This window comes from Monodon monoceros, unplaced genomic scaffold (assembly GCF_005190385.1).
Source record: "Monodon monoceros isolate NGI ecotype Baffin Bay Population unplaced genomic scaffold, NGI_Narwhal_1 Super_Scaffold_3, whole genome shotgun sequence".
In the NCBI taxonomy this organism is placed as follows: domain Eukaryota; kingdom Metazoa; phylum Chordata; class Mammalia; order Artiodactyla; family Monodontidae; genus Monodon; species Monodon monoceros.
In genome coordinates, this window is record NW_021703780.1 from 22,204,150 (window position 1) to 22,223,846 (window position 19,697).

A 19,697-nucleotide genomic window follows, 5' to 3' on the forward strand; every position below is an offset into this window, starting at 1 on the left:
CACTCTTCAGGCTCTTCCCCTGCACACTTTCTGTCTCTGAGCATCGGTCCTAGAGGAAAAAGAAGGGACATCAACTGGAGAAACTGAAGCAGGAAAGCCGCTTCTGTGGACAAACGAAATCATAGCGTCCCCCTTAGGCCCTCAATTCAGCGATCTTGGCAAAGATCTGCCCTGACACCCGAGAAAGCTATTCAGACTCTTATCTCCCCGCCCAGCTCCGGATCTCAACTAGAAGAGCGCGGCAGCCTCACCGCCGAAGACTGAGACTAAGAAAGTGTTCCGAGTTGTAAGCGATCCTAGACAAAAGTTAAACAGAGAAGAAGAGGGCGACGGTGTCAAAGGAGAAGAGGAAAGTGGCAATTTGGGGGTGGTGTCTCTTTCAACAGCTGGGTCTCCTTTCTAGGTGTTCCTGGGGCGTGACTTCAGACGCTTGGGGCCGAGTGGAGGAGCCTGGGAAGGAAATCAAGGTGAAGCTGGGAAAGAAACAAAAACATGCAAAGGAGACTTTCATTTGTTGGTATTCATGTATTTATCTTACAAAAGTTGATTGACTCTGGACAATGTGCGTTGTGAGGGGTGCCGGCAACCGAAAGAATGAACCTGCCACGCGTCTAGACCTCGTTTGATACCTCATCTGTTGGGCTGTTACCGAATTAAAAGGGGAGAGGGGTGGGGAGAGAAGAAAGGTCCAAAGGATTTGGAACTTCCTGATGTAAATACTTCTCAAATCTTAGCGCGGAGAAGAATCGCTAAGAAAAAGTATTAAGCCCAGTTTTCTAGGCTTCACCTCCCTCCCTCCCAGAGATTCTATATTGGTACTAGGATGCAGCCCATGAATTTTTAGCAAGGTGATGCTTCTGCTGCTATTCCGCCGACCATACTTTAAGCAGTACTGGACTAGTGCGTTGTATTTTATTACCCACTTTTTCCAGCTAACATCAACAGGGAACTTCCATGGTAGAAGAAAAAAAAAAAATAGAACATCTATATGGAGACGCTCACAACTTTAGTATTATTCCACTAGGCTTTAACCAATAAAGGTAACCGACTTTTCTATTCTCAAGATTTTTGGTTTGTTTTTCTCTTTTATAAACGTGTTTCATTGAATACTTTTTTTTTTTTTGGTGGTGGTGGTGGAGGCTTGTTTTAGAAAGAAGTCCGTTTCAACCTCCCTCTCAAATAAACAAAAAGACCTTTCTTTGATATAATAATCAAATCACTCTTGGACTTAAAGGAGATAAGCTAGGTTTTTTCAAAACTCTGCATATTGGGAACGTTCCTGCCCCCCCCAAAAAAAATCTACAGAGATTATACTGTGAAGTGAGTATCTTTTCCTTTCCCCCAGAATGTTGTAGAAGTGCCCTGTCCAAAACAATAGCCATTAACACATGTTTCTAAAATTTAGTTTTTTTAAAAAAGAATGTACAATATCTCATTAACTTTTTATTGATTGCATGTTAAAATGATAATATTAGGAGTTAAAACATTAAAATTAATTCCACTTGTTTATTTCTACTTCTTAAAATATGACTACTAGAAAAATTAAACTTACTTATTATGTGATATTATTTGTTAACTCTCACATCTTCTTGCGGTTATTGATGTAGCAACATCAGTAAAGTGTGATCAGTTTGCCAAGGATGTGGTTCTTTGAAGCAGACGCCATGGCAATGTCATATTCCAAAGAATTTGTTTGTTCTTTACTTCAAAAAATATCTGTATTCTTCTCCAAATGCAATTCTTAGTATGTGAAAATGAAAACTTTCTCACACTATATTTCTTTACTGTTTTTCTTTTTCTGTTCAAGAGGGCTCTGTGGGTTGGCTGATTGAAGAGCGTGCTTAGTAAACAAAAGATCCTGGATTGCAATTTGGTGGAGCTGTCTCCATAGGTTTTATAATTTTGAAAAGTGTTAGCCCTCATTTTGTTGAACACAGTTTGGGGAATTGATCCTTGATCAAACCCGAGTTGTTCAATTGCTGTATGATGTGGAGAACTAAGAGCCTGATGTTTACTTTATAGATGTGGTTTCTGAAGGTGGCAGGCACTGGAAGTTTTCAAAGAAAAGAGGGAAAGACTGGATGGAGTATGTAAAAAGTTGCATGAAAAATCATTCCACACATGGCATGAATGAAGCACTGTAAATTATTATTTGGACACCGAACAGTTCAGAATTCTCATCAGATGACAATGCCCCTCTCATATGCAATGAGATTATCAGTGATTTGCTTTGCACATCATTGAATATTTTGTCCTTAATCAATGACTTTACCATCTGAGAGTTTGCAATGAGAGCTACAGCAGTTACTGGAAACCACTGTTTTTTATTTTGTATGATCCCCACAAACAGTGTTAATTCTTTTTTGCATCCTGGAATATTTACCACACATGATGTGGTCAATAAATATTTGTGAATGGATTTGTGAATATCCAGTTTCTTTTCTTTACTATTTTGGAAGTCAGTAGAATGGAGCTGGATGCTGGAGATGCTGACGGCTGCAGGAGCTCCTGGAACCAGAAAGCAAAACTCTTTCCTCCTACTGTGTCTCTCCTGCACCCCCTGCTGACAAAATTTCGGTGCCAGCTGGCACAAGAAAATAAATGTTTAAAAGGCCCAGAACCCTTTTCAAACAGTAGTCTAAAAGGGTGAATGTGTGGCTGAGAAGTGCATTAGAAAAAAAACCTGTTTTTCCTCCTGCGTGTCTCCTTCACTACTCACACAAGAACACTTTGCTTCTGACACTTCTGGCCACCAACTACATGGGAGTTTTTCCCCCACCAAGCAATTCTACAGCACTAGCTGAGTGCCCTACAGTTTAACTCAATTCTGACACTATTTATCTGGAGATAGCATCAGATCCCACAGGTTACGGGCTTAGTCCCTCGAGACCGCACCCATTTCAGATGCCAATGGAAAGTAGTAGGTCCCCACGTTACCCCAACACATAAACAGATGACACATTTCAGTAGATTGTTGCAAACTAAAAGTCCAATAAATATGTTAAATTTAAACACACACACACAGTAAGACTAACTAGTCTAGTAGTTAGTCTATCAAATACGTTTGATAGACTAACTAGTAGACTCTATAGAGCTGAGAAAAGAAGTGATAAACTTGACGGTAGGCCTAAAAACTACCCAAGCTGAAACACCAAGAAAAAAAGAGCACTGAAGAATTATTGATTAATATATTCGTAATCAGAATCCCAGAAGGTGAAGAGAGAGAGAAAAGAACAGAAAAAATATTTGAAGAGTTAATGGCCGAGTATTTTCCCAAGATAATGAAATACAGATATCCCTCACTTTTCAAAAGTTCACTTTGCTGCCACTTCATTTTTAGGAAAGACCTACATTTGTACCTGTTTTGTAGAAAGCCATTATAGAGGCAGCGTGCATCAGGAGCAGCAAGGGTGGGACCACCAAGCTCCTCCCCCAGGAACTACAGTCAGCATCTCAGCATCAAGCCGCTATAGCTTTGAACTGTGTCTGTGAACATCTGTGCTTTACCTACATTTATTTTGTGCATCCATGTGCAAGAAGTGTCCTAAGGTAACTGCTTCTTCACTTCACACCAATTCAGCTTGTGAAAGGTTTTATAGGAATGCTCTACTTTCCGATAGCAGAGGAAACCTGTACATCAAACCTCAGCTCCAAGGTCAGAGAATTCCAATCTATCTATCTATCTATCTATCTATCTATCTATCTATCTATCACCTATCTATCTATCTATCAATCTATCTATCTAAAACAGCAGGCTTATCAGAAATTAGGTATACCAGAAGATAACGGAATGACATTTTAAAGTGATGAGAGGCTAAAAAAAAAGAAATTAAAAAAAAATCTGTTAACCCAAGCGAAAAATATTTTCCAAAAGTGAAGAAATAAAGGTCTTTCCAGACAAACAAAAACTGAAGAGCGCATTACTATCAGACCTGAAAAATAGGAAATGTTATAAGATGGACTTCAGGAAAAAGGAATACAAAAGAATGAATATCCATTTCTGTACGTATAATGGAGGTACATATAAGGAATACTTTTCCCCAATTTTCACTCTAAAAATGATAGACTGTATTAAGCAAAAGTAGTAGTGACGTATTGTACAGTTACAGCATATATGAAAGCAAAATCTATGACAATAACACACACTATAGGAGGGAGTATATTATTACAAGCTTCTTACACTGCACTGGAAGCAGCATAACATTACTTGAAGGTGGACTTTGATTAATTGTAGCTGTATATAGAAAACCCTAGGGAAACAACTAATGATTTTTTAAGACATACAAATGATAAGGCAATGCTGGAGATATCATCAAATCATGTAAAATACTCATATATTTCAAAGACAGGAAGAAGATAAAAGAAAGGAACAAAGGACAAAAGGAACACATAGAAAACAACTAAGTTAGCGGATTTTGATACAAATATGTCAATATTTACGTTATATCTAAACTATCTAATTCACCCAATTATAGATAGATCCTGTCAGATTGGATAAAAGAAGTTCAGCGACATCTGCATGCTGGACTATTTTCCAACTTTGTACAAGGAATTTTCATTTTCAGGTAAGACATCCGCTAAAAAGGAGTTACCGGGAGTGGGGTTCGAACCCACGCGGACACACGTCCATTGGATCTTAAGTCCAACGCCTTAACCACTCGGCCATCCCGGTGCTGCGACACAGCAGTAACAGGTCAAGTATTACTGGGTTAAAATTAATTAGACTTCCTAGTCCCTGGAAGATTATGAATAATTTTACACACGTGAAATCTGGGACCAAGCTTTAAAGAGAGAAAACAAATCCTTGTAATGTTTCTTGGAAAAAACTAATGAAAACGTTTATTTTCACTAGTTTATTAGTTTATCTAATCACAAGTTTGTGCCACGCTTTAACCAGGGTTAGGAAAACACTGAACCACCGCTGATCTTATGGACTTACATTAAGATGAGGAATATTATGACAAAAAAAAAAAAAAGCACATGATGCTGCAGGAATACATACTTTTCCAGACCCAACTCACTATGCTCAAGAGAAGACACTTCTTTTAGTGGATCTGGAAAGAAAAACCAAAGAGGAAAGGAAGTGGTATAACAGAGGTGGTGAGAATGCAGCCTCATGAACCATGTATCAAGACTCTACAAAGGTGGAACGTACATGTTTTATTACTCACTACAGAACACTGTTTTGCCCCATTCCAAACCCACTGAATCTAATTGTCCAGGTAAGGGCTTCAGGTTTGGAATCAGAGGACAGTTAATATCGAAACAAGTTCCTCTTGGAGTACATTTGGAAAACCCTAGTGCAAGCATATGGAATTTGGAATTTGAATACAGGACATTGGTTTTAATAAGGAAGTATTTTAAACAGAAGTTCTAACTCTCCACTAATGAAATTTCTTTCCTGAGTGCTTACTATGTGCTAAGTGCTGAGCCAGGTGTACATAATCTACCAAGTCAGTAAGACGCTGCCAGACACTTCGGGGTTTGGGTACTGGGTTGTTTAAGAACTCATTAAAACAGGTTTCAGATGGGTATTTGGGGAGTTGTGTTGAAAGTCTGTGAAGGATTCTGGAACCAGAGATGAAATTAAATCCTGAAGTAGGGTTTGGAATAGAAGTAATTTATAAACATCATAAAACATCTATTGCAAGCCACAAAAATAAATAAATACAGTCACCACTTGGTATCTGCATCTGAAGGGATTGGTTCCTGAAACCCCCTCAGATACCAAAATTTGTGGCTGATTAAGTTCCTTACAGTCGGCCCTCCCTATCTGTGGGTTCTGCATCCCATACAATAATATGAGATAACATGAGAGGATTGTGTCAGCTGTAACATACAAACACAAAAGGTCCAAGGGCAACTCTCCTCAAGCTTAAAATCATTGATGCAGAAGGAGTCCATCCCTTGTTGGCAATGCACAATGCTTACTGAGTTCAAAAACCTATGTCTTCCATTGCCTTATAAAACCAGGAGAAAGGAATATGTCACTCATTTCATTGGTCCGTCCAGTGCCAGGTTCTGTCTCTGGCCTTTTAGATACTATGTGCTAACGAGCAAAGACATGGCCTGAGAGATTCTTGCCTTTGCATATTGAGAGAAATCCAGGCCTGTCAATGTCTGGGTCAGAGCTGAATTGGGAGGGGTGAGTAGTGGGTGCAAGAAAGGGCATATCAGAGAAAGGAGTCCCCATACATTGACATACACAAGAGTTTTTCTATTGTTCTGTTATTGTAATTCTTTTTTGGTCAGTATTTTTATTGAGGTATAATTGACATAAACCTTATATTAATCTCAGGTATAAAATGTAATGATTTGATATTTGTATATACATTTGTATATACAAAATGATCACCACAATAAGTCTAGTTAACATCCATCACTATACATTGTTACATATTTCTTTGTGTGATGAAAACTTTTAGGATTTATTCTCTTAGCAACTTTCAAATATTCAACACAGTGCTATTAACTATTTTACCATGGTGTACCTTACATCCCCATAACTTATTTTATAACTGGAAATTTGTACCTTTTGACCGCTTTCATTCATTTAGCCCATCCCCCAGCCCCTGCCTCTCGCAACCGCCAGACTCTTCTCTGTGTCTGTGAACTCGATTTTGATTTTGTTTTTTAGATTCCACATGTAAGTGAGATCACGCAGAATTTGTCTGTTTCTGTCTCACTTATTTTCTCTTAGCATAATGCCCTCAAGTCATTAAAAATTAATGAAAAGTCATTAATAATAAAAATCAGTGTTTTTATTATACATTACTTGGATATTTAAACAACTAATTTTGCTTTATGCCAAAGTAAAATATTGAGAACACATACTAATCACAAACTTAGGAAAAGACTGATTGTCCTGTAGCAGTGGTGACAAGTAGCCACCAGACCTGAATTTAAACCAATTCAATCTATCCATGACAATTGTTTTGTGAACATGTTTGCATGACAACAAATCACTGTCAACCCCTGCTTTCTGAAAGTGAGCCAGCCAGGGAGGCACTCACTCCAATAAACATACCTTTGAGTGCCAACCGAACAACAGCAGTTCCTCCCAATAACCATGCTTCCATAGAATATGTCAACCCACTTAGCCTCCGAAAGCCTATCTTAAGCCCCCTCCCAGAAAACATCAGTCATAAGCTCTTTCAAAGGGACTGTGCCTTACCAACATTGCTCCCTCCTTAAATGAACTTTGGTTTTGTATTTCAAGTATTGAGTGATGAAAATGCACCTTTGTCAAACCTGAAACATCTAAATTTCACTTCTTGCTGAGACTATGTTTGGTGGGGGGGGGGGGGGGGGGGGGGCGGGGAAAGCAGGTGGGGTGACAAGGAAGGTAGGTGCCATTGCTGAAGAACAAATTAAGTCAACATTTAATCCCAATTTTATGTCTGCGAGGTTATTTCCAATTTGATAGGTGCCTGCAGGAAGATTATTTAGTAACTGAAGAGCCAAAAACACATACTGGCCAGTACGGGGATCGAACCCGCGACCTTGGCGTTATTAGCACCACGCTCTAACCGACTGAGCTAACCGGCCACTTGTGGGGGGTGGGGTTGCTTTTCACATAAAATAACAGGTTTCACATTCTTGTGCCCACCTAGAACTAAATGATACGTCCACAAATTGGACAACCTAGAAGAAATAGATTCCTAGAAATATACAACCTACCGACACTGAATCGTGATGAAACAGAAAATCTGAACAGTCCTATTACTAACAAGGAGATTGAATCAGTAACCAAAAACCTCCCAACAAACAAATGTCTAGGCTTCACTGGTAAATTCTACCAAACATTCAAAGAAGAATTAAGACCAGTCCTTCTCAAACTCGTCCAAAAAGTAGAAGAGGGGGAGGCTCTTCCAAACACATTTTACCAGGCAAGCATTACCCTGAAACCAAACCCAGACAAGGTTGCCACCTCACATATTGCAATATGGGGAAGTCATTGTGACTTATACATGATTTGGTGTGAACTTTATGCTAACTAGAACAACCTGTCTTGTGACCCATCAAACATACCTTGTACATCTGCTTTAACCATTGAAAAGGGTGCATTGTCCAGAAGTAAAATATGTCCGTTTTGAAGATACAGATAAAGCTAAGAGGCTTGTTGATAGTCCAAGTCAGAGATGATGGTGGCTAGAAGAAAGTGAGAGAGCTGGAGGTGGGGAGAAGTTGTTGGATTCTGGATAAATTTTTAGAGTAGAACCAGCAACATTAGTTGATGGATTAGTCATTCACTCAACAAACATTTATTGATTGCCCACTATGTACACCGTAGTAAGGACCCAACATTTAGCAATGGACAAAAGAGATGAAAATCCATAGCCCCGTGGAGCTTACTTTCGAGTCTGGGAGACAGATGATGAACCATATAAATAAATAAAATATGTATACTTCTGATAGTGATGTTGCTATGTTGCTATGAAGATGAGTAAAGAATAAAGGAGACCTACAGGTTTGACAATTTGTCTGACCATGGAAGACCTATCTGACCTTTGGATAGAGATCTGGCTGAGGTGAGGGAGCACGACATGAGGGTTTATGGAGAAAGAGGAATCCACAGTGAGAACAGCAGGAGCAAGTCTGAGATACTCAAAGTGTTCTAAGGACTCTAAGGAACGTGGTGAGATTGTGGGTCAGATGGTTGGTGGGGGGGTTGATGAGGGGCAGAAAAAGGGGGACACTGGAAAATAGACATGGCGAGACTAAACGAGAGAGAGACTGAAATAGAGAGAAGACTGAAAGAGAAGCGAGAAACAAAGAGAGGGACAGACTGAGTGTTGGGGCAACTGAGGGGGACTGAAAGTGTGCTGAGGGCAGAGAGAGGAAGAGGGGGTCCTGAGGTAGAAAGAAGTGGTGACTGAAGGAAAGAAGAGACTGAGGCACAGGCAGGGAGACTGAGGGCCAGAGGGGAGGGAGATCAGGGGGCAAGAGAGGAGAAAATCGGGAGCAGAGAGAGAAGTAATTGGATATCCAGGGGCCACACCAGCAGGTCTCTATATACAGACTCTGGCGTCCCTGCCTCGCTTTAGTGGTTCCAACAGAAGCTTGACCTGTCCCAGGACAGGAGTCTGGAAAGAAACCGGAGCTCCTGATCAAAGACTATAAATTTAAAGGCCAGCCCTGGGAACGTTAGATGAAGTCTTGAGTGAGCGGGGAGAACACAGCACCTAGATCCCTTGCACAGAGGACTGGACACCATGGCCATTGGGCCTGTCCTGTGGCTGGGCCCTCTGCTCCTGGTTTCCCTCTGGGGGTCCTCAGCTCCAGGTAGGAGGATCCTGAGTGTCAGGCAGGGGGTCCTAAGGGGGCCTGGCTTGACTCTTTCCCCTCCACGTCCCACAGCTTCCCTCCTTAGGCGCCTGGGTGAGCACATTCAGCGGTTTCAGGGGAGCTCTGGCCTGGGCCTGAGCCTGGACCCAGGAGGTGTGGCCCTCCCAAAAGAGGGGTGGCTGGAGCAACCACTGGACCCCTTCAATGCCTCCAACAGACGATCCTTCCTGCAGGTGAGGCCCGGAGAGGGGGAGACCACTGTGTCCCCTGCCCCCCTCCTTAGTCTCCCTACCCTGCCCCTTGGTCTCTGCTTTCCGTTCCTATCTCTACACCTCTGTCTCCCCATCCCTCTCCCCCTCAGTCTTATCCGATGCCTGCTGTCAGAATCCCTTATGGCCCTTTAGTCTAGCCCCTCTGTTTTTTGGATTTGCTCTCTACCCCCTAATCTCCCCTTCTTTTCTCCAGCCTCCAACTTGTTTTTGTCCCTCAGGTCCTGTCCTTCAGTCTTTCCTTTTCCCTGTCATTCACTCTCACTCCCTCACTGCCCCTCAACACCGCCCCTGCATCCTTCAGATTACACACTAAACCCACCACCAAGTCTCAGTATGGAGCAAAAATCTGGACCATCTTTGGAACCAGACCTGGCTAACAATAGGCACTTGAAGGTATCTACTGAATGAATGAACAGATTTACCATTTTTCACACCTACTCTATCCACAGTCTCCAGAGGTCATCTCACGTAGGCCCTATTCCTAAATCCATCTGCATTCATTACTTATTCTACAATTATTATTTCAATATATTGCAAGTGCCTACCAAGTGCTAGCCACTATTCTTGACCCTGGGGATATAAGAGTGAAAAAGCTGACAAAAATATCTGCTCTTGTAGATCTTACATTCTAGATGAGGAGACAAAGAGGAGAGAGATGAACACGTAAATAAACAAGCCTATTTCAGATACTACAGGTATACAGAGATCCATTAGGGAGAGAGACCGGAGCGAACAGGGAATAAAGAACAGGTCAGAACTCTCACAATCCCATTTCTTCTTCCCCATCCTACCTCTTAGCGGTACTGGGTAAATGACCAACATTGGACCAGCCAGGATGGGCCTGTATTCCTGCATCTGGGGGGCGAAGGCAGCCTTGGGCCTGGTTCAGTGATGAGAGGTAAGATGCAAGGGTGAGGAAAAACATAGATGAGTAGCTGGTGGAGGCCAGGAAGGGGAGTTGCATATTGCAGTGCTATGAGGTCTGAGGGTTGCAGGAGTTGACACCCACTTCACACACACACCCTCTGGACTCTTCACAGGGCACCCTGCAACCCTGGCCCCAGTCTGGGGGGCCCTGGTGATAGGTCTGGAACATAGATTTTATGGCCTGAGTATACCCGCTGAGGGGCTCGACGTGGCCCAGCTCCGCTTCTTGTCCAGCCGCCATGCGTGAGTAGGGGTAGGGAAAGTGTTTGGGGTCATGGGACTGAGGGTGTCTGTGTTTTGGCATCTCTGCATCTGTGTCTCTCTCCTCCACTGCCCGAAGTTGACCTCTGAGTCTCTGGTCCCATGTTTTTGTCTCTGTCTTTCAGTGTCCTGTTCTTTCTTTCCCCATCTCTGGGTCTCTCTCCTTCCCTTTCCCCCAACCCCCCCTTCCACTGTATTCTTACGTTTTGCTGTCTCACTATGGCCTGTTGGTCCAGACCACCAGCATCTCTTACCTGGATGACAGAGCCTCCTCACTGGTCTCCTTGTTTCTGCCCTTGATCCCTCCAGTCTATTCTCCAGATGAAGCAGAGTGCTCATTAGAGCATAAACCAGATCACCTCTCTCCCGGCTCAAATCCTTCACATATCTCTCATCACACTCAGAGTAAAGACAAAAGCTTTGCAATGGCCACAAGGTCTGATTGGCTCTGGCTCCCCAGTTAACTCTCTGATCTCTCCTACAGGCTAGATTTTCACCCAAACTGCCTTAGAGGTTTTCCCTCTCCCACCTAGTCTGGAAGAGAATGGTGGAGGCTTTCCAGATGGGTCTCTCCTGACCTAGGCACTCATGAAGAAATGAGTTTGTGGGCATGCGGAGTCCTCAGAAATACCTCATGAGAAAAGAGCCCTAGCTTCTGGCCAGACTCCCTCCATTCTCCATTTCCGCCTATACAATGGGGGAATCTTCAGGGATTCCCGGTGTTGGGGACTGACCCAGCCTCCCCTCTGACCCTAGGCTGGCCGATGTGGTCTCTGCCCGCCTCGCACTCTCCCGCCTCTTCAACGTCTCCTTCTCCAGCCCCTGGCTCTGCTTCGGAGGCTCCTATGCCGGCTCCCTGGCTGCCTGGGCCAGGCTGAAGGTCCCGGGACTCCTCTGGGAGGACTGGGGGGAGGGAACTTGGACTCTGGGGTCCCCAACTCAGATAACAGAATACCTGCACACCACCCTCTCTCCTCCCACACTCTCCTTTCCGCCCAGAAGAGTTTCCTACAATCTGCCTTCAGGGGAGTCCCGTGTATAGAAGGTAGGGACTTGCCTAAGATCACACAACGAGTGAGTGACACAGGGGCGGGAAGATATGGGATCCCAGTCCCTAAGCCCCCAGGCTGACAACTTCTCCTCCCTCAGTTTCCCCATCTCATTTTCGCCTCCGTCGCCTCTTCCGCTCCGGTGCGGGCCATACTGGATTTCTCCGAGTATAATGACGTAAGGATGGCGGGCGGTGGGTCCGGGTGGGGAGGAGGGCCTCAGTGGTCGGAGTCACCTGATACTCTCCGGCGGTCGGACTTTAGGTGGTGTCTAGAAGCCTAATGAACACTGCGATTGGCGGATCCCTGGAGGTAGGATGTGGGGCCCAGTCCAAGGGGGATAGGGAGAGAGAAGAGGCCTTGAGGATGGGGGCCAAAAGAAAAGGTTGAAGCTTGCAAGGTGTCGGGTCTGAGGGACTTGGGAGCCCCGAGAGGTGGGTGGATTTGGGAAGAAGGCGGGAGCTGAAGATGGGTCCGGGTACCAAGAAGGGAGGAGACCCAACAGGGGCGGGGCTGATACGGAGGCGGGGCCTGGGGACAGAAGACCCTATCAGGAGGCTGTTCCGCTGTGGGGCGGGGCCTGGGGGACGACCCGGAGGAGGAGCTGGAAGAGGGCGGGGCTTCGGGTCTGAGTGGCGTTCAACAGCCCCCGGGATGAATCTGGCGCCGGGAAAGTGGGGAGCCCAGGGAGGATGCAGGTCGTGGAAAGGGAAAGGCCGGGGCCCGGGTCCGAGTCTTCGCCAACGCTGCCTCTCGTTCCCAACAGTGCCGGGCTGCTGCGTCCGCAGCCTTTGCGGAGGTGGAGCGACGGCTGCGCGCGGGCCGCTCGGCTCAGGCAGCGCTGCGAGCGGAGCTGGGCGCATGTGGGTCCCTGGGGCGCGCTGCGGACCAGGCAGAGCTGCTGGGGGCGCTGCAGGCACTCGTGGGAGGGGCAGTGCAGTACGACGGGCAAGCGGGAGCGCCGCTGAGTGTGCGACAGCTCTGCGGGCTCCTCCTCGGGGACCGGGACAACTGCAGCAGCCCCGCGCCCTACTGCGGGCTTCGTCGGGCAGTGCAGGTGAGCACCCCTGAGCACGGCCAGGAGTCGGCAGACAAGGGTTCCTGCTCCACCTCCGCTGTGTGATCTTCGTCAAGCGTAAAACCTTCTGCACCTTAGTTTCCTCATCTGTAAAATGGGTACGACATCTCATAGGGACCTCGGAGGTGAAATGAAGTAGGGGCATGGAAAACACTCAACAGGGAGCCTGGCACACCGTATGCAAATGTTAACGACTATGCTTACTATCTAACTTGCCTACCTTGTTCTGGCCTCTTCCTGGAGCCTGCAACAGCGTCTAGCACACAGCAAGCTCTCAATTAGTATTTATAGAATGAAAAACGGTAGCCCTGGGGACACAGTTCTCCTAGACACCGGGCTCCCAGCCTCGGAATCCACAGCTACAATCCAGCTGTCACTTTTCCACCGTTTTCTGCACCAAGTACTGTGCAGTGTGCTTCACATTTATTATTTCATTGAATTCTCACAATAGTTCGAGGTAGGCACAGCTGAGGAAACTGAGATCTAAGATATTCTCACATGCCCAAGATCTCACAGGTAAGATGTTCTTGGTCATCTAGTACTTTAATCTCTAACCTACAGGGACCTAGGTCCCCACCACCTCTGACGAATGAATCCCAGGAGAACTCAGGGACTCACTCTTCTGACTTCTGACTTTTGACTTGTAGGGATCTATGGCTCCAGCCCTGGCTTGATGGGGGGAAGGGAGGACTGTATGTATGTATGTATGTATATATGTATATTGTCCCCTAGGTTGTCACACACAGCCTGGGTCAGAAGTGTTTAAGCTTTTCTCGAGCAGAGACAGTGGCACAGCTGAAGGTCACAGAAACCCAAGTGGCCGGCGTTGGCGACCGGCAGTGGTTGTACCAGACCTGTACCGAGTTTGGCTACTGTGAGTGACTGGCCTAACCCTCACCCCCAAAACATACATTCTGTGCTATGCCCAGACAAGCCATCTAACAGGTAGTCTGGACTCGTTTTCATTTCCATAGGACAACTAGCCGGACTGCTGGGCCTCGTTTAACCTGCAGGTGTGGGCTGTGGGGTGAACAGCCGTACTAGAGTGTGCGTGTGTGCTTGGCCCTCACGTACCTTCTCACTCACACACTTAGCCCTCACCATGAGTGATCGTCCCTTCAATCTGCTCTTCATCTGTGTGCCTGTCCCAGGAATGGCCCTACCCTCTCCAGTTACCAGGCTAGAAACCCTAACAGTGCTTTGCATGCCTCCTTCCCATCATCCCCATAGCTTGTCAATCACTGAGTCTTGCCCACTCTTTATCCTGAACAACTCTGCAGTTCACCCAACCCCTTTCTCTTCCCACCTCTGCTGTCCTGGTAGGGACCCCCATGCTCTCCTGCCTGGATCCCTGACCCAGCCTCTTCTCTGGTCTCTAGGACTTCCCTTCACCCATACAATGCAGCTTCCTCACAGGGCTTTGCATATTTTGACACCCACCCCCCCACACCCCCACACCCCCACCCGGCCCATACACCAATCTTCCTAATCCTCAGGCATTTTCTTGGATTACTTATCTTCCCCTCTTCACACAGTTTACTCGTTTTCAAGTCTCAACACAAGATGTCCCCTCCTCAGGAAGGGAGGCAGATCTCGCAAGATAAGTCTGCCTCCCTGCGCCCCACCCCATTAGCTCCTTGTTCTTCTCCTTAGCACTTTCCACAGTCTTACCATACATTCTTTATTGCCTATCTCCCCTCTGGACTGTGAGTCCTGTGACAGCAAAGCCTGGGGCTGTTTTGTTGTCACTATGTTCCCAATATATTGTTCAACATATATCTGACTACATGGTAGGTGCTCAAATAAATTGTGAAGGAAGGAATGAATTAATGTGAGGCTGAGAAGTTAGATTTACCCTGAAAGCACAGAGGAGCTATGGATATTAAGCAGGGGTCCAATTTGTGCTTTCAGCACTGCAGTCTCCTTCTCACCTCTAGACCTTCGCACATGCGGTTTCCTCTTTTCTTTCTTTGTTTGCCTCACTCCGGCTAATTCCTTAAGGTCTTATCCCTTGCAGGATGCCGTCCCTGAGCCCACTGTGCTCCCTCTGAGACGGCCCCACCCCTACCCCAGGCCTTTGTCCATAACAGCCCTGATCATTCTGGGCCATCACTGTCTGGGGCTGAGTATGTCTCTGACAGGAACCATGAACTTATTGAAAGGAGGGTCTGGAGCTGTCTTGATCATCAGTAGGGAGAGCTCTGTAAACGATTATTAAAGAGGTAGGGGGCTGGCTATGTACTCCACACTTATGGATACCTCTCTCCACAGATGTCACCTGTGAGGTCCCTGGATGCCCTTTCTCCCAGCTCCCAGCTCTGCCCTCCCAACTAGAGCTATGTGAGCAGGTGTTCGGGTTTTCAGCCGCATCCATAGCCCAGGCTGTGTCCCAGACAAACTCCTACTATGGTGGCCAGACCCCAGGGGCCACCCAAGTGCTGTTTGTTAATGGTGAGCATGCTATCAGAACCTGACTCCTTAGTGTCTACCTGGCCCCAGCTCAACACACCATTCTCTCCTTTCTTTCCAGGGGATGTAGACCCCTGGCATGTGCTAAGTATAACACAGCCTTTGGGACCCTCAGAATCAGCCCTTCTCATCCCTAATGCTTCTCATTGCTTGGACATGGCACCTGAGAGACCCTCAGACTCCCCCAGCCTGCGCCTAGCACGCCAGGTAAGCGAGAAAAAGCGCTGGGTGATTTGCACTGTCACTTGCATACTAATTTGCATGTTCCTGCTCTCTACTAGTGCTGCAGTCTGACTGTCCAAATTCTCTCCACCTCGCCACAGAACATCTTCCAGCAGCTGCAGACCTGGCTTGGTCCGGCAAAGAAGAGCCAGGTTAGGGGTGGGGTCTGAGCCCCACATCCTCACCATTCCCCATGTGGCCACCTCAGTCCTGGATGTATACACTTATTGGACAAGAGAAAGCTTGTTTTGAAAGAGGAAATTCCCAGGAATTCGGATTTAGCACCTGTTCTGCATAAAACTGACTTGTGTCTGCAAATGTCCTCACTCCCAACTAAAAGTGCTTTGTTACAAAGAGTTATGTGAATATAAGTGATTCTTCTCATCGTGAATGTTGTTATTTTAAATGTCAAAGAAATATGGCTCTTTATGCTCATCTCCTCCCCCTGCAAATCAGCTTGTGTCTCAAATTCTGCTCAGCTCCTGGACTGGGCACCTTGCTTCATGTCTCTCTCTGGACCTCAGAGCCTGACCTGTCTCTGCTTCTCACTGTTTGTCTCACTGTGCCCTCCTCCCTCAGTCTCTTCCTGTCTAACTTGTCTCTGTCTCTAATTGTCTCTCAACCTCCTCCTGTTTCTCTGGATATCTTTCTTTCTGTCTCTCTCTGTGTCTTAGTCTGTTTCCGTTTATTTCTCTGTGTCTGTGTCTCTGTCCCTGTCTCCCAGTCAGCATCTCCTCTACTCTCCTCTCTTGCTTGCTCGGTCCTTAGTTATCTCCACTGCTCTACTCCTGTCTCTCATTTCTGGTCCCTGTGTCCCTTTAGTCACTTTCTCTCTCACTCTCTCTCTGCCTCTATTTCCCTCTCTTCAGACTTTTCGTCTCTCCTTTGTTATCTTCTCAATATCTCTCTCCCTCAGGCTCTGTTTCTGTCCCTTGTGCTCTTCCCCACTGTCTCTATTTCTCTTCCTGTCACTTAATCTTTGTCTTTCTCTGTCTTTCAGTTTTCCATCTTTTTCACTCACCATCTTTTTCCATAATTAAATGTCACTCTCGGGCATTTCCAGCTTCCAGCCCTAGGGATTTAGGGTTCTGGTCAAACCTTCTTGATGGGGACACCTCCAAGTTCTAAGAGGTTGGGCCCAGTACCAAGGGGTCCAACCCCAGTACTAAGGGTCCCGCTTAGCCTGCTTTAGCACTGCCAACAGTGCCCTGTTCAGCACTCAGAGCCACAGACACCAGGAGCAGGAATTAGCAAGTCAGGGCTACTGAGTGCCTCTGCGAAGCTGGGAAGTGGAGGAGAAGTAAAGACAAGTCAGGACAAGGGTTTGGGGGCTGGGATGGTAACAGAAGCCATAAAGCCCATTCTGTGAGGAAGTCACTCCCTGCCTTTCTTGACTCCAAACCCTGAGGAGTAACTTTTTTTTTCTTCTTCTTCGGAGGATTAATCCCAGCTCACCGGGTGCTACCCTGTACCATTTACTGCTCTTTAACCACAGCCCCTCATGCTGAGGTCTAGCCTCAGTGTCTCCCTTTATATATTTAGCATGTGCACCATGGTCTGACACATTGTGGGTACTCAGTACCTATTGAGAAATGAAAGAATGAGGTCAACCCTCAACTCTTCACATACTTTTGTTTTTCCTCCTACTTTGCTGGATGCAACTTCTTTCATTCTCCTTTGCAAACTTCTTCTCCATGTATTATTCGAATGGGTTTGGGTTTGGTGCTGGGCTACCTTCCCTTAAGTATTCTCAGAGCTTCCCTACCAATGTGTCTGTGGTGCCAGGGCTAGCTCTCAGGTATTCCAGAATATTGATTACCTCAGCCTTTGAGGGTTTTCTCTGGAGGCCCTTCGGCCAGTGAAAAAAGCCGGGGCTGCTCCGCACCTGACAGGTGCAGGTGTTTCTGCCTCTTTCCTCTGAAGTTGCTCAATTTGAGTCTCGACGCTGCCACCCTTCTCAGATCTAGAAGTTTCTCTTCCGGTCCAGATAAAGGCCCCTGATTCTGGGGGCGTAGTTCTGCTCCGGGTTAGGGCCAACCACACAGTGCGCGGGCAGGAAGGCATTTCAGGATCACTCCGAGGCCGAGGCCGGCGGCAAGAGAGTGCAAGTTCGCAGGTCGCATGTTCTGGGATCTGTCCGAAAGGGTCTCCAGGAGCGCAGTATATCCGCAAGAGGCGCGCGCAGGGGCCGAGTCCTCGGAGCCCTGCTCCGTGGCCGCTCCGTGGTCAGTTCCGTGATCTGCCTGCCCGCCGCCAAATCTGGCTTGGAGCATCTTCTCGTTGGCCCCCGGTCTTCCCTGGGTAGGAGGAAGGACACCTCACTCCGGGGCTCTGATCGTTTGGGGTCAGAACTGTCAGTTTGAGAGGGGCCCCCAAGAAGTAGAGTTCATTCAGGCCAAATGTTAAGTTTTTCTCTTTTTCCTAACTCCGCGATAGGGGAGAGTGAACTAGGAAGAATGTGATTTTTTTTAATGTTAATTTTGGGTTGTTTTGGTTCTTTATGTTCCCTTTTCCCCACCCCCAGAAGAATTTGAAGAAACCGTTTTATTTCGTTTTCATTTAATTATCTAAGGAGAAACAACACAGCTATCCAGCGGCCGGTTAGCTCAGTTGGTTAGAGCATGGTGCTAATAACACAAAGGTCGCGGATTCGATCCCTGTGCGGGCCAAGCTGTGTACAATGAGATCGCTTTCTTACATTTATACACAGACGAGAGTTCTGCCAGTTTTAGGTTCACCGCGATATCACAATTAATGTGTGGAAGACAAACCTCTGGCTGAGAACTTTAAAAAATTTGAACACACCCCTTTGATGTCCCCCAAGGTTGCGGCCCTGTTTTGACTTCCATCTGCAGGGCGAAAGGTTAGCAGGGAGTGACCCAGCAAGGGAAATAGAGCCGCTTTGGGCATATTATTTTTCCACTGGGTAACTGATTCTTGCAAAGAAACTGACCCTATTGGATTATTTTCGTCCAAAAAAACCCTGGGAAACCATCCACACTTTCTACACTTCCACACTTGGGTCTTAACTAGTTCTGCGAAAGATGAAACAAGATTTTTTATATGACCTGTGGAAAAAAAATGTATTAATATAAACACTAAGAAAGAAACAGCTTTGCCAATTGTCTCTTTCTAACAGGGAAAGAGCTCCCAATGACCAAACCTGGAACAGTCTGAACAGCAAAGAGTGTGGTTTTGGATTATAGAATTTACCTTTTTGTAAGAGACACTTATATTTATACTTTGGGATAGGAGAGGGTTTCTAAACGAATAAGACATAACCGCGCTAAACATAAGGGGAAATTTGATAAATTTAAGTGAAATGAAGAACTCTGTTAATCCAAAAAAAAAAAAACAACTATAAAGTAATGAAACACAGAATGGGAGAAGATATTTCCAATATAAATAACGAACAGGACTAACATAAAAATATGGTATAAAGAACTTTTATGAGTCCATGACTCTATGAAGTCTATGACTTCTTGAGAGAGTGAGCCAGGCAGAAAATGTTTGTCTTTTATTTAGCTTGAGACGTCAAACACAGCGTCACCTCGGCTTCATTCTTTCTTAGAAGCGAATCACTAAGCCCAGCCCATAGTCAAGGAGAAGGCAATCAGACTCCACCTTTTGATAAGAGGAGTGCCAAAGAATTTGTGGAAATACATTGTTTTAAAACTACAGCAACCAGCTTTATTAGAAATTAGGAAAATGCAAGTTATCCTATAATTAAATACTACTGATCTTCCACCAGAATTACTAAAATTAATACGACAAGAAGTACTATTTGGCAAGGATGTGACATAATAAGAACTTTCATCACCACTATTGTCTAAAATGATACAACTACTTTAGAAAACAGTTGGACTCTATCTAGTAAGTTGAAGATATACATACCCTATTATCCTAAACATACACCCAAGAGAAATATGTGCACAAGGAGATTCATATAAGAATGTTCATAGTAGTATTGTTTGTATAGCCAAGAACTGGAAACAACCTGAATGAACCTTTACAGTAAATTTGACACATAATGTTGAATACTATTCAACAATTGACAACGAACAGATCAGAGCTACACACAAATATATGGATGAATCTTACAAGCATAATTTTGTGAAAAGAAGACACAAA

The 19,697-nt window shown here is 45.5% G+C and overlaps 1 protein-coding gene and 2 non-coding genes across 3 annotated transcripts; 1 reads left to right on the forward strand and 2 right to left on the reverse strand.

Annotated features, from left to right (window-relative positions):
• Window positions 1–4,589: 4,589 nt before the first annotated feature.
• Window positions 4,590–4,672, reverse strand: TRNAL-UAA. The gene has a single exon. It is a non-coding gene; the product is annotated as a tRNA-Leu (tRNA).
• A 2,802-nt stretch (window positions 4,673–7,474) lies between these two features.
• On the reverse strand, window positions 7,475–7,548 carry TRNAI-AAU. The gene has a single exon. It is a non-coding gene; the product is annotated as a tRNA-Ile (tRNA).
• Window positions 7,549–9,151: 1,603 nt separating this feature from the next.
• PRSS16 (serine protease 16) lies at window positions 9,152–15,927 on the forward strand. Its single transcript, XM_029242765.1, has 12 exons — window positions 9,152–9,285; window positions 9,361–9,521; window positions 10,359–10,458; window positions 10,601–10,730; window positions 11,505–11,628; window positions 11,898–11,975; window positions 12,062–12,109; window positions 12,564–12,854; window positions 13,608–13,749; window positions 15,147–15,326; window positions 15,406–15,551; window positions 15,668–15,927. Exons 1-12 carry the CDS (start codon window positions 9,216–9,218, stop codon window positions 15,734–15,736), a joined length of 1,539 nt encoding a protein of 512 aa, XP_029098598.1. The 5' UTR covers window positions 9,152–9,215; the 3' UTR covers window positions 15,737–15,927.
• The last annotated feature ends 3,770 nt before the right edge of the window (window positions 15,928–19,697 follow it).